This window comes from Scyliorhinus torazame, chromosome 12 (assembly GCF_047496885.1).
Source record: "Scyliorhinus torazame isolate Kashiwa2021f chromosome 12, sScyTor2.1, whole genome shotgun sequence".
Classification (NCBI taxonomy): Eukaryota; Metazoa; Chordata; class Chondrichthyes; order Carcharhiniformes; family Scyliorhinidae; genus Scyliorhinus; species Scyliorhinus torazame.
The window spans coordinates 27,034,157-27,052,210 of NC_092718.1; the positions used below are offsets into that span (position 1 = coordinate 27,034,157).

Here is an 18,054-nt window from a genome sequence, read left to right on the forward strand (position 1 = left end):
GTGCTTAAACAAAGGAGATTACAATGGGATGAGAGAAGAACTAACTAAGGTAGACTGGGAGCAAAGACTTTATGATGAAACAGTTGAGGAACAGTGGAGAACCTTCCAAGCGATTTTTCACAGTGCTCAGCAAAGGTTTATACCAACAAAAAGCAAGGACGGTAGAAAGAGGGAAAATCGACCGTGGATATCTCAGGAAATAAGGGAGAGTATCAAATTGAAGGAAAAAGCATACAAAGTAGCAAAGATTAGTGGGAGACTAGAGGACTGGGAAATCTTTAGGGGGCAACAGAAAGCTACTAAAAAAGCTATAAAGAAGAGTAAGATAGATTATGAGAGTAAACTTGCTCAGAATCAAAAAAGAGTGGCTAAGGTAAATATTGGTCCTTTAGAGGATGAGAAGGGAGATTTAATAATGGGAGATGAGGAAATGGCTGTGGAACTGAACAGGTTTTTTGGGTTTGTCTTCACAGTGGAAGACACAAATAACATTCCAGTGACTGATGGAAATGAGGCTATGACACGTGAGGACCTTGAGAGGATTGTTATCACCAAGGAGGTAGTGATGGGCAAGCTAATGGGGCTAAAGGTAGACAAGTCTCCTGGCCCTGATGGAATGCATCCCAGAGTGCTAAAAGAGATGGCTAGGGAAATTACAAATGCACCAGTGATAATTTACCAAAATTCACTAGACTCTGGGGTGGTCCCGGCGGATTGGAAATTAGCAAACGTGACACCACTGTTTAAAAATGGAGGTAGGCAGTAAGCGGGTAATTATAGGACAGTGAGCTTAACTTCGGTAGTAGGGAAAATGCTGGAATTTATCATCAAGGAAGAAATAGCGAGGCATCTGGATGGAAATTGCCCCATTGGGCAGACGCAGCATGGGTTCATAAAGGGCAGGTTGTGCCTTACTACTTTAGTGGAATTTTTTGAGGACATTACCAGTGCAGTGGATAACGGGGAGCCAATGGATGTGGTATATCTGGATTTCCAGAAAGCCTTTGACAAGGTGCCACACAAAAGGTTGCTGCATAAGATAAAGATGCATGGCATTAAGGGGAAAGTAGTAGCATGGATAGAGGATTGGTTAATTAATAGAAAGCAAAGAGTGGGGATTAATGGGTGTTTCTCTGGTTGGCAATCAATAGCTAGTGGTGTCCCTCAGGGATCAGTGTTGGGCCCACAACTGTTCACAATTTACATAGATGATTTGGAGTTGGGGACCAAGGGCAATGTGTCCAAGTTTGCAGACGACACTAAGATGAGTGGTAAAGCAAAAAGTGCAGAGGATACCAGAAGTCTGCAGAGGGATTTGGATAGGCTAAGTGAATGGGCTAGGGTCTGGCAGATGGAATACAATGTTGACAAATGTGAGGTTATCCATTTTGGTAGGAATAACAGCAAAAGGGATTATTATTTAAATGATAAAATATTAAAACATGCTGCTGTGCAGAGAGACCTAGGTGTGCTAGTGCATGAGTCGCAAAACGTTGGTTTACAGGTGCAACAGGTGATTAAGAAGGCAAATGGAATTTTGTCCTTCATTGCTAGAGGGATGGAGTTTAAGACTAGGGAGGTTATGCTGCAATTGTATAAGGTATTAGTGAGGCCACACCTGGAGTATTGTGTTCAGTTTTGGTCTCCTTACTTGAGAAAGGACGTACTGGCACTGGAGGGTGTGCAGAGGAGATTCACAAGGTTAATCTCAGAGCTGAAGGGGTTGGATTATGAGGAGAGGTTGTGTAGACTGGGACTTTACTCATTGGAATTTAGACGGATGAGGGGGGATCTTATCGAAACATATTAAATTATGAAGGGAATAGATAGGATCGATGCGGGCAAGTTGTTTCCACTGGCGGATGAAAGCAGAACTAGGGGGCATAGCCTCAAAATAAGGGGAAGTAGATTTAGGACTGAGTTTAGGAGGAACTTCTTCACCCAAAGGGTTGTGAATCTATGGAATTCCTTGCCCAGTGAAACAGTGGAGGCGCCTTCATTAAATGTTTTTAAGATAAAGATAGGTAGTTTTTTGAAAAATAAAGGGATTAAGGGTTATGGTGTTCGGGCCGGAAAGTGGAGCTGAGTCCACAAAAGATCAGCCATGATCTCATTGAATGGCGGAGCAGGCTCGAGGGGCCAGATGGCCTACTCCTGCTTCTAGTTCTTATGTTCTTATGTTCTTTGCAGGTGGCCATCTTAGATGGCTACATGGACAAAGATTTGGTGACAGATTGCCCCGTGGTTCTCCCAACTGTGCTAAAGCGGTATTTCTAGAATATAACAAAGGCCTTCGGATCATAGTGTTTTTTTACCAAGTCTATTAACTTGTTGAAAGTCTTCGGGTCAGGGGAATGTAGAGGTCAGACTTTTTATCATGCCCAGAAGAAGCTCTGTGTATTGAGCTGTCTTCTTCACTTACATCACAGGGTTCAAGTTTACTGAAGAGAATCCATTTTTCCTTACCCGAGAAGCTGCTTGTTTTCGCCAATGAATGTTGCTCGGAGGAAAATAACTTACTCCTCATCGCCAATGTAATAATCTCATCAAGGCCAGTCTTCCAACACCATGGCCGGGATTCTCCAAAATCCCGGCCAAGTGTTGACGCTGGCGTAGACACTGGAGTGGTGCATGCCAGCGTCAACAGGCCTCCTGGCCCAGCGATTCTGCGACGCCGAAAGGTGGCCCTGCACTGCCGGCACGGGTCCACGCATGCGCGCAACGGCCGTCTCCGTGCCGGCGCATGCGCGCAATGGCCATCTCCGCGCCGTTGCATGCGTATGGTGGCTGTTTCTGCACCGGCGCCAAGCAACATGGCGGAGCCCTACAGCGGGCCCGCAAGGAACGAGGTAGGCCGCCTCCAGATTGCGGGCGCCCACCGATCGGTAGCCCCTGATCGCGGGCCTGGGCGCCGTGGAGGCATCCTCCAGAGTCTGATCACCCCAGCCCCCCCACCAGGCCAGCCACCACGGCCACGGGTCCGAGCTCCCGCTGGGTGGTACCAGGTTGGAACCACGCCGGCGGGTCTCGGCAGAACTCGGCAGGTATTCAGCCGGTCGACTGCGGCGACTCTTTCAGCGCCCCCCAACCGGCGCCGCGCCGACTGTGCGGGCGCGATTGCTGCCGATTCTCCGGTCGCGTCGGAGCGGGGTTGCAGGAATTTTCCGCGTCACCGGCGATTCTCCGACCCGGGGCGGGCTCGGAGGATCCCAGCTCATATCTTTTTATTCGAAAGGAAAAGGCCACAGCTGCAGCTTACAGTTCACCAAACCCAAGCCCGGGGACCTCCAGAATACAGGCCCGGGTTGAAGCAGCATGTTTTAAACTCCCACTGCTCGTTTCACATTGGATGAGCTTCCACCCGCTGAATAGGGAGGTTCATACACCGCAAAGCCTTTGCTGAGCCCCCATGTCCTTCATGGCCACCATAACAACACCCATTAAATTCCATTCTTTCCTTGCTAGCCATTGGAGCAGTCACCTACGTCACTCTTTAGTCACAGGTGATGGATCAGCAGGAGGTGTGGCCAAATGATGGGAGGGACGGTCCCATGTTCTCACCACCCCACGCCCACTTGAGATGGAACATATCCAGCCGCAGATAGGAACGAAGAAACCTCTCATGATGGATATTGTCAGATTGGGGTCGAAGAGTTCCGTGGCGTTAACCTTCAATCTGATCTGCACAACCATTGCTAATTTTGCTCCTTGGCTTGAATAGTTGCTGTATTCATTTTGGATCTATCTTTAAGGCAGCAAGAATCCTTTTTGCTGTTCACCATAAACCAACAGGAAAGCCTGCTGGCAGCAAAAACTTCCACTTTGGCTCTTTGTGAGTAAATCCTGATGCATTTGGTCATGGATTCTAAGGCACTGCATCCAAAGGGATGTTTTGTACATCTGTCTTCACAGCGGCACAGTGGCTAGCACTGCTGCCTCACAGCGGCAGGAACCCGGGTTCGATTCCGGCCTTGGGTGATGGGCTGTGTGAAGTTTGCACTTTCTCCCTGTGTCTGCGTGGGTTTCCTCCGGGTGCTCCGGTTTCCCCCCACAATCCAAAGATGTGCAGGTTAGGTGGATTGGCCATGATAAATTGCCCACGCACACACGGGGAGGATGTGCAGACTCCGCACAGACAGTGACCCAAGCCGGAATCGAACCTGGGACCCTGGAGCTGTGAAGCAATTGTGAAGCAATTGTGCTATCCACAAGGCTACCGTGCTGCCCTACATACTTCAGAGAGTGAATTGAACTATGCAGTGCAGACGGAAGCCATTCAGCCCATCAAGTCTGCTCAGATCCCCTGAAAGAGTACCTACCTAGGCCCACTCCCCCGCCCTATCCTCGTAACCTGCCTACCCCACCTGACCTGCACATCTAACTAACGGGCAATTTTATCATGACCAATGCAGTGTTAATGTAAGCCTACTTGTGACACTAATAAAGATTGTTATTGTTAAAAGATTAAGCTGAACATATCGTGAAGGTGCAGTGGAAGGACGAGGCCCAGCGCTGCAGTGGCAAATTCACATTCTCTTGAGAGCCACAGTTTGCAAAATGGACAACCTCAACGGCAATGAATTTGTGGCCCCGTACCTGTTGCGAGATTTAGCTCCGAGTTAAATGCAGCTTCACATTGCAGCCCTTCGCAGCAAACCCAACCCTGAATCACCCAAACCATCTTTCAGACTAATAATTTTCTTTTTCTCTTTCCTCATTGCAGAAATCCTGGAGAACCCCTTTTATGGTAAGTATCGTTTTGTTATTAAGCTTGGAATGGTTTGAAGAACTTGTGTTCTTTAAAGAGAATTGACGTTCGTATGCTGCGTGCTCCAGCGAGGCCACTTGTTATGTAACTCTGTGAGCCAAGGCTCAGAGATCACTCTAAAAAAAAGGACTAGAACAAGGATATTAATTACTAAATTGGCACCATCTCAGGCTGGTGGCATCGTCTACCAGGGGACACAGTGGCTGGGATTCTCCGATCCCACGCCGGGTCGGAGAATTGGCGGGGGGGGGGGCAAGAGAATCGCGGCACGCCGCTCCGACGCAGGGCTGCCGATTCTCCGGTCACCGGGGAATCGGCGCCAATTATGCCTGCAGGGTTGCCGCCGCGCCGGTTGGGGGCCATTGAAAGTGGCCCCCTTGCTGATTCTCCGCGCCTCGACGGGCCGAGTGCCCGCTGAGTTCCGCCGAGTCCCGCCGGCGTGGGTTACGTATGGTCCTATCCGCCGGGACCTCGGAGTTCTGGCTGCAGGGGCCGTCCTGGTGGCGGTGCAGGGGGATCCGACTCGGCGGGGGCCTCCACGGTGGCCAGGCCCTGGGGCCTACCAATCGGCGGGCGGGCTAATTCCGGGGGGGTCTATGTTCCTCCGCGCCGGGCCTCTGTAGGACTCCACCATATTGCCAGGGGGCCGGCGTGAAGATGGCAACCCACGCGCATGCGCGGACCCGCGCCGGCTGTGGCGCGCCGGCTTTCAAGCGCCGGAGCAGCGGTCACCACTCTGGCGCCGTACTAGCCCCCTAGGAAGCGGTGAATGCTTGGGCCTGGAGGCCCGTTGACGCTGGAGATGCTCGCGCCGCTTTTGACACCGGCGTCAGAACTTGGCCATGGGATCGGAGAACACGGCCAGTGAGTTGTTGATGCATACCATTGTGCATACCAACATGATTACCCATCACTTGGACCATGCTGACTCTGTTAATGAATGAATGCCGCTAAAATGATATCGCATGGTTAAGAACATGGCAAGGATATGGAGGTGTGGGGTGTAAGAGAATGAAGCAATGCCCCGATTACAGATTTCCCTATTTATTGTTACCTCACCCTCCCCATATCACTCTCTACTCGAGGGCCGCTGCGGATCTAGTGCTAGGCTCCTGCCTTTAGCATGCTGTAACTGGTTGGGCTGGCTCCATAACCCTGTGATTTCTCCCAATAACAAGCGGTTTACCCTCCAGGGAAGGAGAACCCATTGTATAGGGTGAAGCTTCCTTCGTCTGTCAGTCAGACGTGTTCCTGTCGGTTTGAAAAAGATTGTTCATTGATATCCATTGAAATGCCAACGAGCCAGCTGCAGTGAGTGGGGAAGCAACAATTCAGCAAAAAGCACTGTGCTGTAATAGTGGAGAGTATTCGGCGAGTGTTCAGACAGGAGAACATTGGGGTCAAGGAACAATATCCATTGTCTTGCATTCGGAACAGTTTTTATCCTGTGCTGCACCTGACCCGGGAGTATTTCAGGAGAAAACACAAGTCTGCACCTAACTCGTGTTGCACCTGATCTCGAAATGTTTGATGGGACAATACAGAAGGAGCTAAACTCTGTATCCAATCCATCTGTATCCCACCCCGCATGCCAAATTGGACGGTAATTCCCTGATACTTGAAGGATACGTCTGCTCAAGTTATTCAGGAATAGCTGACTTGTCAAGAATTATCTAATTACTGTGAAGACGTGGGTCTTGAAAGTTCCACCCAATACGGTTTGACCAAATAACATGCTACCTGGGGAGAGGCACTCAGCATCTGTATGAGCCAGCTCCTCTCAGAACAGTTAGCAAAATTTACAATTATCATCAGTAGTACCGCAGATGCGTGTGTAAGTCATACACTTCGACCAGGTCCAATCCCTGGATTTGAAGCAAAACCACTTTAGGTTTAGGTCAGTTATGAGCCTCTGTTGCCAGTCCGATGCCGTGCGTTGTCTTCTGTGAGTTGCTTCTGAAGTATCACTACAGCCCTTTAAAGGGAGCGAGAGAGAGAATTGTTGGAGCTGGAGTTAAGAACTGCATTCGGGATTTTTTGTGAGTGCTGGCCTGATTCTATGGCACTCTGAATGACCATGTGATCTCTTTCTCTAGTTCCATCATTTGAAGTGACAACAGGCCCTCCAGTCAGTGTGACCCACAAGCCCGAGGGAGACACTTTTGGCGTGAGTACCTCTTTAAGCAGAATTACTGTGCTGTCATTTAGCTGAAAGATGTCAAGTCCATTGATTATCTTTCGGATTCAAGGCAGCAAAGAGTGAGTGTGATCTGTTCAGGTGCATCCTTTTCCTTTGAACATTCAAGGACAAGGCACTTGACGGCGCTCATTTTACCTCACCAGTCATCCTTTAACTTTGAAACGTCAGGTTGGGTCTTCCTGTTGATGTTTGTTGGTGAAACAGTTCTGATATCGAATCACGCTAATTCCCCCCAGGAGTCGCCCAATTGTCCAATTTAATGGGTTGGAAAGAGCGTTTTGTCAATAGGCTTGAGGATCGCAAGCTGTAGAATGCACATTAATGCAAGCAGGTTCCACGTTGAGGAATTGAATTATTGCTGCTCACAATTATTTTCACTTTGTTTTCTATTCGTTTGTTTTCCATGTTTTTCCGACATTTCAATTCAATTACCAGGCAATTTTCATTAACCTCCATTCATTTTTATATAAGAGGGAGAGCTGATGACGTAAGTTAAATCCACGGGGAGTGTTTGTTGTTGGTCCAGGGCTGAGTTTAGATGAGAGAGGAATGCCAAGGATATCTGGCACAGAAAGTGACCATTCAGTCTGCTGCCATCGTTCTTCATCTAAATCGATTATCATTTACATCTATTCCCACCTCCCTCATCTGCTTGTCTAGTTTCAACAACTCCCCATGGTAGCGAGTTCCACATTTTTGGACAAAGACGTTTCTTCTGAATTCATTGTTAGATTTCTTGGTGACCATCTTATATTGATGAGCCTTTAATTCCACTTTTTCCCACCAGAAGAAACATTATCTCTCTATCCATTCTATTTAGGTCTCTTTTAGGTTACCCCTCAAGTGTTTGTTTCTCAAGGAAAAGAGACCCAGCCTGCCAATCCTCTCCTGATCTGTACACAGTTCTGTACCATGCTTGTAACTCTTCTCAATACTCTCTCCAGTATCTCTATATCCTTTTCATAATACGGCAACCAGAGCAGCATGCAAAACCCTGGGTGTGATTGAACAGGCTTGCAGAACTTAAATAAAAGAAAATTACTGCGGATGCTGGAATCTGAAGCCAAAAAGGAAATGCTGGAAAACCTCAGCAGGTCTGGCAGCACCTGTAGGGAGAGAAAAGAGCTAATGTTTCGAGTCCAGATGACCCTTTGTCAACATCACTGCCAATCCTAGGCCTTCCACCAGTCCCAATCCCTCGTACCCCATTTCTCCCAGCCCCAGCCCTTGCCGCGTGTTCACCATACCCTCCGAACTTCCCCTCTCTGAGGATGGGCGTGCTGTTCTCTGCAAAGGATTCAGCTTTGTACACCTCAATGAATTCCGGGCTCGACATGATGTTGAACTCTTCTTTCGTCGCCTTCGTCTCCGTGCTCACTTCTTTGGGCAAGAGTTCTCCCCCAGTTCCACAGATCCTTTCATGTGCCTCCAACATTCTGCCTCCAACGGACACCCACACAGGGACAATTACCTGTCCTCGGTCTTTTCATTGAGAACTGGCGACGGAACATTTGCCGTCTTAATTTTTCTGCCCCCCTCACCCATTCCAACCTTTCTCCTTCCGAACTTTAACCCCGACTTTGTCATCAAACCTGCCAACAAAAGGGATGCTGTTGTTGTCTGGCGCACTGACCTCTACCTCGCAGAGGCTGAGCGCCAACTCTCAGGTACTTCCTCTTACCTCCCCCTGGACCATGACCAGATCACTGAACATCAAGCCATTATCTCCAACACCGTTAGCGACCTCATTTCCTCCGGATGCCTTCCTCCTACCTCATAGTCTCCCAACCCTGGACAGCCCGCTTTTACCTCCTTCCCAAAGTCCACAAAATGGACTGTCGTGGCAGGCCCATTGTGTCAGCATGCTCCTGCCCCACCAAACATATTTCCTCTTATCTTCACTCCATCCTCACTCCTCTGGTCCATTCCCTCCCCACCTACATCCGGGATTCCAATGATGCCCTGCGCTATATTGCCAGCTTTCAGTTCGCGAGCCCTAAGTGGCTCAGCCATGGATGTGCAATCTCTTTACACCTCCACCACACACCAGGATGGCCTGAAAGCTCTTCGCTTCTTTCTCGAAAAGGCCTGGACAATTCCCATCCACCACCACTCTCCTCCGCCTGGCTGAACGCGTTCTATCTCTCAACAGCTCTGACAAAGGATCATCTGGACTTGAAACGTTCGCTTTTTTCTCTCCCTACAGATGCTGCCGGATCTGCTGAGATTTTCCAGCATTTTCTTTTTAGCATAACTTCCCTACTTTTCAATTCTGTACCTTTAGAAATAAAGCCAGGTGCATAGTTTGCTTTTTCTTATGGCCTTTCTAACCTGATGCCATGTTCTGACATCTCTTTGTTCTTTTATCCAACCTAGACCTTCCAAGTAATAATTGACTTCCTTATTCTCCCACGACCTCACATTCATCTGTGTTGAACTCCATTTGCCAATCATTTGCCTGTTCTGTGCGTTTATTAATATCCTACCCTAATTTTGTTGCATCCTCTGCAGTGCTGACTATCACATCCAATTTAGTGTTGAGATAGAGAGAGAGAGAGATGCTGGAGTCTGGAGCTCAAAAGCTGAATGGTTTTACAAACAAATGAAGACACACATGTCTGGGGGCAGCACGGTGGTGCAGTGGTTAACAGTGCTGCCTCACGGCGCCGAGGTCCCAGATTTGATCGCGGCTCTGGGTCACTGTCCGTGTGGAGTTTGCACATTCTCCCCGTGTTTGCGTGGGTTTCGCCCCCACAACCCAAAGATGTGCAGGGTGGGTGGATTGGCCGTGCTAAATTGCTCCTTAATTGGAAAAAATGAATTGGGTACTTTAAATTTAATTAAAAAACGAAAATGCACAAGTCACCAGATATTTCCTGACTGGGAATAAATTTGGGCACAAAATGCACATTTCCAAACAACATGTTGGGTAAAGATATGGGTTATGTCAGATCTCTTGGCATTTGGCCGCTGGTAGTTGGGTGCTAAAGCACTGACATTATGTTGATTTACACTGTTCACTTTGCCCGTTCTGGCAGAATGGATGATGAGGAAAACTGGCTGCTCAGGAAAACTGGCTGATATGGGATACAAGCTGATTGTAGATATTGGATGATCAGGAAAACTGGATGATCAGAAAAACTGGCTGATCAGGAATACTGGCAGATCAGGGATATTGGCTGATCAGGGATATTGGTTGATCAGGGATATTGGTTGATCAGGGATATTGGCTGATCAGGGATACTGGCTGATAAGGGATATTGACTTATCAGGGATACTGGATGATCAGCGATATTGGCTGATCAGGGATGTTGGATGATCAAGAATACTGGCTGATCAGGGATATTGGCTGATCAGGGATATTGGATCATCAGGGATATTGAATGATCTGGATATTGGATGATCAGGGACATTGAATGATCAGGAACACTGGCTGGTCAGGGACATTGAATGATCAGGATACTGGCTGATCAGGAATACTGGCTGATATGGGATATTGGCTGATCAGGGATGTTGGATGATCAGGGATATAGGATCAAAAGGGATATTGGCTGATCAGGGAAATTGGCTGATCAGGAATACTGGCTGATCTGGGATATTGGCTGATCAGGGATATTAGCTGATCAGGAATACTGGTTGATCAGAAATATTGGCTGATTAGGGATACTGGCTGATCAGGGATATTGGCTGATCAGAAATACTGGCTGATCAGAAATATTGGCTGAACAGGAATACTGGCTGATCAGGGATACTGGCTGATCAGGGATGTTGGATGATCAGGGATGTTGGATGATCAGGAATACTGACTGATCAGAGATATTGGATGATCAGGAATACTGGCTGATCAGGGATATTGGATTATCAGGGATATTTGATGATCAGGGATATAGGCTGATCCGGGATTTAGGCTGATCAGGGATATTGAATGATCAGGAATACTGGCAGATCAGGGATATCGACTGATCAGTGCTACTGGTTGATCAGGGATATTGGCGGATCAGGAATACTGGCTGATCATGGATATTGGATCATCAGGGATACTGGCTGATCTGGGATACTGGCTGATCAGGAATACTGGCTGATCAGGGATATTGACTGATCAGGGATACTGGCTGATCAGGGATATTGGCTTATCAGGGATACTGGATGATCAGGGATATTGGCTGATCAGGGATATTGGACAATCAGGGATACTGCCTGATCAGGGATGTTGGATGATCAGGGATGTTGGATGATCAGGAATACTGGCTGATCAGAGATATAGGATGATCAGGAATACTGGCTGATCAGGGGTATTGGCAGATCAGGAATACTGGCTGATCAGGGGTATTGGCGGATCAGGAATACTGGCTGAACAGTGAGATTGGCTTATCAGGGATACTGGATGATGATGGATATTGGATCATCAGGGATACTGGCTGATCAGGAATACTGGCTGATCAGGGATATTGACTGATCAGGGATACTGGCTGATCAGGGATGTTGGCTTATCAGGGATAGTGGATGATCAGGAATACTGGCTGATCAGGAATATTGCATGATCAGGGATACTGGCTGACCAGGAATATTGGCTGATCAGGAATATTGGATGATCAGGGATATTGGATGATATGGGATACTGGCTGACCAGGGATATTGGATCATAAGGGATATTGAATGATCTGGATATTGGATGATCAGGGATATTGAATGATCAGGAACACTGGCTGGTCAGGGACATTGAATGATTAGGATACTGGCTGATCAGGAATACTGGCTGATCAGGGATATTGGCTGATCAGGGATATTGGCTGATCAGGAATACTGGCTGATCAGAAATATTGGCTCATCAGGAATACTGGCTGATCAGGGATACTGGCTGATCAGGGATATTGGCTGATCAGGAATACTGGCTGATCAGAAATACTGGCTGATCAGGAATACTGGCTAATCAGGAATATTGGATCAAAAGGGATATTGGCTAATCAGGGAAATTGGCTGATCAGGAATACTGGCTGATCTGGGATATTGGCTGATCAGGAATAATGGCTGATCATGGATATTGGATCATCAGGGATACTGGCTGATCTGGGATACTGGCTGATCAGGAATACTGGCTGATCAGGGATATTGACTGATCAGGGATATTGGTTGATCAGGGATATTGGCTGATCAGGGATACTGGCTGATAAGGGATATTGACTTATCAGGGATACTGGATGATCAGCGATATTGGCTGATCAGGGATGTTGGATGATCAGGAATACTGGCTGATCAGGGATATTGGCTGATCAGGGATATTGGATCATCAGGGATATTGAATGATCTGGATATTGGATGATCAGGGACATTGAATGATCAGGAACACTGGCTGGTCAGGGACATTGAATGATCAGGATACTGGCTGATCAGGAATACTGGCTGATATGGGATATTGGCTGATCAGGGATGTTGTATGATCAGGGATATAGGATCAAAAGGGATATTGGCTGATCAGGGAAATTGGCTGATCAGGAATACTGGCTGATCTGGGATATTGGCTGATCAGGGATGTTGGATGATCAGGAATACTGGCTGATCAGGGATATTGGCTGATCAGGGATATTAGCTGATCAGGAATACTGGTTGATCAGAAATATTGGCTGATTAGGGATACTGGCTGATCAGGGATATTGGCTGATCAGAAATACTGGCTGATCAGAAATATTGGCTGAACAGGAATACTGGCTGATCAGGGATACTGGCTGATCAGGGATGTTGGATGATCAGGGATGTTGGATGATCAGGAATACTGGCTGATCAGAGATATTGGATGATCAGGAATACTGGCTGATCAGGGATATTGGATTATCAGGGATATTTGATGATCAGGGATATAGGCTGATCCGGGATTTAGGCTGATCAGGGATATTGAATGATCAGGAATACTGGCTGATCAGGGATATCGACTGATCAGTGCTTCTGGTTGATCAGGGATATTGGCGGATCAGGAATACTGGCTGATCATGGATATTGGATCATCAGGGATACTGGCTGATCTGGGATACTGGCTGATCAGGAATACTGGCTGATCAGGGATATTGACTGATCAGGGATACTGGCTGATCAGGGATATTGGCTTATCAGGGATACTGGATGATCAGGGATATTGGCTGATCAGGGATATTGGACAATCAGGGATACTGCCTGATCAGGGATGTTGGATGATCAGGGATGTTGGATGATCAGGAATACTGGCTGATCAGAGATATAGGATGATCAGGAATACTGGCTGATCAGGGGTATTGGCAGATCAGGAATACTGGCTGATCAGGTGTATTGGCGGATCAGGAATACTGGCTGAACAGTGAGATTGGCTTATCAGGGATACTGGATGATGATGGATATTGGATCATCAGGGATACTGGCTGATCAGGAATACTGGCTGATCAGGGATATTGACTGATCAGGGATACTGGCTGATCAGGGATGTTGGCTGATCAGGGATGTTGGCTTATCAGGGATAGTGGATGATCAGGAATACTGGCTGATCAGGAATATTGCATGGTCAGGGATACTGGCTGACCAGGAATATTGGCTGATCAGGAATATTGGATGATCAGGGATATTGGATGATATGGGATACTGGCTGACCAGGGATATTGGATCATAAGGGATATTGAATGATCTGGATATTGGATGATCAGGGATATTGAATGATCAGGAACACTGGCTGGTCAGGGACATTGAATGATTAGGATACTGGCTGATCAGGAATACTGGCTGATCAGGGATATTGGCTGATCAGGGATATTGGCTGATCAGGAATACTGGCTGATCAGAAATATTGGCTCATCAGGAATACTGGCTGATCAGGGATACTGGCTGATCAGGGATATTGGCTGATCAGGAATACTGGCTGATCAGAAATACTGGCTGATCAGGAATACTGGCTAATCAGGAATATTGGATCAAAAGGGATATTGGCTAATCAGGGAAATTGGCTGATCAGGAATACTGGCTGATCTGGGATATTGGCTGATCAGGAATAATGGCTGATCAGGGATATTGGCTGATCAGGGATGTTGGATGATCAGGAATACTGGCTGATCAGGGATATTGGCTGATCAGGGATACTGGCTGATCAGGAATACTGGCTGATCAGAAATATTGGCTCATCAGGAATACTGGCTGATCAGGGATACTGGCTGATCAGGGATGTTGGATGATCAGGGATATTGGATGATCAGGAATACTGGCTGATCAGAGATATTGGATGATCAGGAATACTGGCTGATCAGGGATATTGGATTATCAGGGATATTTGATGATCAGGGATATAGGCTGATCAGGGATATAGGCTGATCAGGGATTTAGGCTGATCAGGGATTTAGGCTGATCAGGGATATTGAATGATCAGGAATACTGGCTTATCAGGGATATCGACTGATCAGTGCTACTGGTTGATCAGGGATATTGGTGGATCAGGGATACTGGCTGATCAGGGGTATTGGCGGATCAGGAATACTGGCTGAACAGTGATATTGGCGGATCAGGGATACTGGCTGATCAGGGATATTGGCTTATCAGGGATACTGGATGATCAGGGATATTGGCTGATCAGGGATATTGGACATTCAGGGAGACTGGCTGATCAGGGATATTGCATGATCAGGGATACTGGCTGACCAGGAATATTGACTGATCAGGAATATTGGATGATCAGAGATATTGGATGATATGGGATACTGGCTGACCAGGGATATTGGATCATCAGGGATATTGAATAATCTGGATATTGGATGATCAGGGACATTGAATGATCAGGAACACTGGCTGGTCAGGCACATTGAATGATCAGGATACTGGCTGATCAGCAATACTGGCTGATATGGGATTTTGGCTGATCAGGGATATTGGTTGATCAGGGATATTGGTTGATCAGGGATATTGGCTGATCAGGGATACTGGCTGATCTGGGATATTGGCTGATCAGGGATGTTGGAAGATCAGGAATACTGGCTGATCAGGGATATTGGCTGATCAGGGATATTGGCTGATCAGGAATACTGGCTGATCAGAAATATTGGCTGATCAGGGATACTGGCTGATCAGGGATGTTGGATGATCAGGAATACTGGCTGATCAGAGATATTGGATGATCAGGAATACTGGCTGATCAGGGATATTGGATTATCAGGGATATTTGATGATCATGGATATAGGCTGATCAGGGATTTAGGCTGATCAGGGATATTGAATGATCAGGAATACTGGCTGATCAGGGATATCGACTGATCAGTGCTACTGGTTGATCAGGGATATTGGTGGATCAGGGATACTGGCTGATCAGGGGTATTGGCGGATCAGGAATACTGGCTGATCAGTGATATTGGCGGATCAGGAATACTGGCTGATCATGGATATTGGATCATCAGGGATACTGGCTGATCTGGGATACTGGCTGATCAGGAATACTGGCTGATCAGGGATATTGACTGATCAGGGATAATGGCTGATCAGGGATATTGGCTTATCAGGGATACTGGATGATCAGCGATATTGGCTGATCTGGGATGTTGGATGATCAGGAATACTGGCTGATCAGGGATATTGGCTGATCAGGGATATTGGATCATCAGGGATATTGAATGATCTGGATATTGGATGATCAGGGACATTGAATGATCAGGAACACTGGCTGGTCAGGGACATTGAATGATCAGGATACTGGCTGATCAGGAATACTGGCTGATATGGGATATTGGCTGATCAGGGATGTTGGATGATCAGGGATATTGGATCAAAAGGGATATTGGCTGATCAGGGAAATTGGCTGATCAGGAATACTGGCTGATCTGGGATATTGGCTGATCAGGGATGTTGGAAGATCAGGAATACTGGCTGATCAGGGATATTGGCTGATCAGGGATATTGGCTGATCAGGAATACTGGCTGATCAGAAATATTGGCTGATCAGGGATACTGGCTGATCAGGGATATTGGCTGATCAGAAATACTGGCTGATCAGAAATATTGGCTGAACAGGAATACTGGCTGATCAGGGATACTGGCTGATCAGGGATGTTGGATGATCAGGGATGTTGGATGATCAGGAATACTGGCTGATCAGAGATATTGGATGATCAGGAATACTGGCTGATCAGGGATATTGGATTATCAGGGATATTTGATGATCAGGGATATAGGCTGATCAGGGATTTAGGCTGATCAGGGCTATTGAATGATCAGGAATACTGGCTGATCAGGGATATCGACTGATCAGTGCTACTGGTTGATCAGGGATATTGGTGGATCAGGGATACTGGCTGATCAGGGATATTGGCGGATCAGGAATACTGGCTGATCATGGATATTGGATCATCAGGGATACTGGCTGATCTGGGATACTGGCTGATCAGGAATACTGGCTGATAAGGGATATTGACTGATCAGGGATACTGGCTGATCAGGGATATTGGCTTATCAGGGATACTGGATGATCAGGGATATTGGCTGATCAGGGATATTGGACAATCAGGGATACTGCCTGATCAGGTATGTTGGATGATCAGGGATGTTGGATGATCAGGAATACTGGCTGATCAGAGATATTGGATGATCAGGAATACTGGCTGATCAGGGGTATTGGCGGATCAGGAATACTGGCTGATCAGGGGTATTGGATCATCAGGGATACTGGCTGATCTGGGATACTGGCTGATCAGGAATACTGGCTGATCAGGGATATTGACTGATCAGGGATATTGGCGGATCAGGAATACTGGCTGAACAGTGATATTGGCGGATCAGGAATACTGGCTGATCATGGATATTGGATCATCAGGGATACTGGCTGATCTGGGATACTGGCTGATCAGGAATACTGGCTGATCAGGGATATTGACTGATCAGGGATACTGGCTGATCAGGGATATTGGCTTATCAGGGATACTGGATGATCAGGGATATTGGCTGATCAGGGATATTGGACAATCAGGGATACTGCCTGATCAGGTATGTTGGATGATCAGGGATGTTGGATGATCAGGAATACTGGCTGATCAGAGATATTGGATGATCAGGAATACTGGCTGATCAGGGGTATTGGCGGATCAGGAATACTGGCTGATCAGGGGTATTGGCGGATCAGGAATACTGGCTGAACAGTGATATTGGCTTATCAGGGATACTGGATGATGATGGATATTGGATCATAAGGGATACTGGCTGATCAGGAATACTGGCTGATCAGGGATATTGACTGATCAGGGATACTGGCTGATCAGGGATGTTGGCTTATCAGGGATACTGGATGATCAGGGATATTGGATGATCAGGGATACTGGCTGTCCAGGAATATTGGCTGATCAGGAATATTGGATGATCAGGGATATTGGATGATATGGGATACTGGCTGACCAGGGATATTGGATCATCAGGGATATTGAATGATCTGGATGTTGGATGATCAGGGATATTGAATGATCAGGAACACTGGCTCGTCAGGGACATTGAATGATTAGGATACTGGCTGATCAGGAATACTGGCTGATCAGGGATATTGGCTGAACAGAAATATTGGCTCATCAGGAATACTGGCTGATCAGGGATACTGGCTGATCAGGGATATTGGCTGATCAGAAATACTGGCTGATCAGGAATACTGGCTAATCAGGAATATTGGATCAAAAGGGATATTGGCTAATCATGGAAATTGGCTGATCAGGAATACTGGCTGATCTGGGATATTGGCTGATCAGGAATAATGGCTGATCAGGGATATTGGCTGATCAGGGATACTGGCTGATCAGGAATACTGGCTGATCAGAAATATTGGCTCATCAGGAATACTGGCTGATCAGGGATACTGGCTGATCAGGGATGTTGGATGATCAGGGATATTGGATGATCAGGAATACTGGCTGATCAGAGATATTGGATGATCAGGAATACTGGCTGATCAGGGATATTGGATTATCAGGGATATTTGATGATCAGGGATATAGGCTGATCAGGGATTTAGGCTGATCAGGGATTTAGCCTGATCAGGGATATTGAATGATCAGGAATACTGGCTGATCAGGGATATCGACTGATCAGTGCTACTGGTTGATCAGGGATATTG

At 47.0% G+C, this 18,054-nt stretch overlaps 1 protein-coding gene across 4 annotated transcripts in view; it reads left to right on the top strand.

The window, feature by feature from the left end:
- Positions 1–18,054, top strand: part of LOC140387461 (NT-3 growth factor receptor-like) — a 1,104,107-nt gene that overhangs the window by 557,435 nt on the left and 528,618 nt on the right. For 3 of the 4 annotated variants that reach the window (XM_072470576.1, XM_072470578.1, XM_072470579.1), the window contains 2 exons: positions 4,724–4,747; positions 6,865–6,935. In XM_072470576.1, the coding sequence (XP_072326677.1) occupies positions 4,724–4,747; positions 6,865–6,935 (95 nt within the window). The remainder of the gene's footprint in view (positions 1–4,723; positions 4,748–6,864; positions 6,936–18,054) is intronic. The other variant, XM_072470577.1, reaches the window with a different exon arrangement.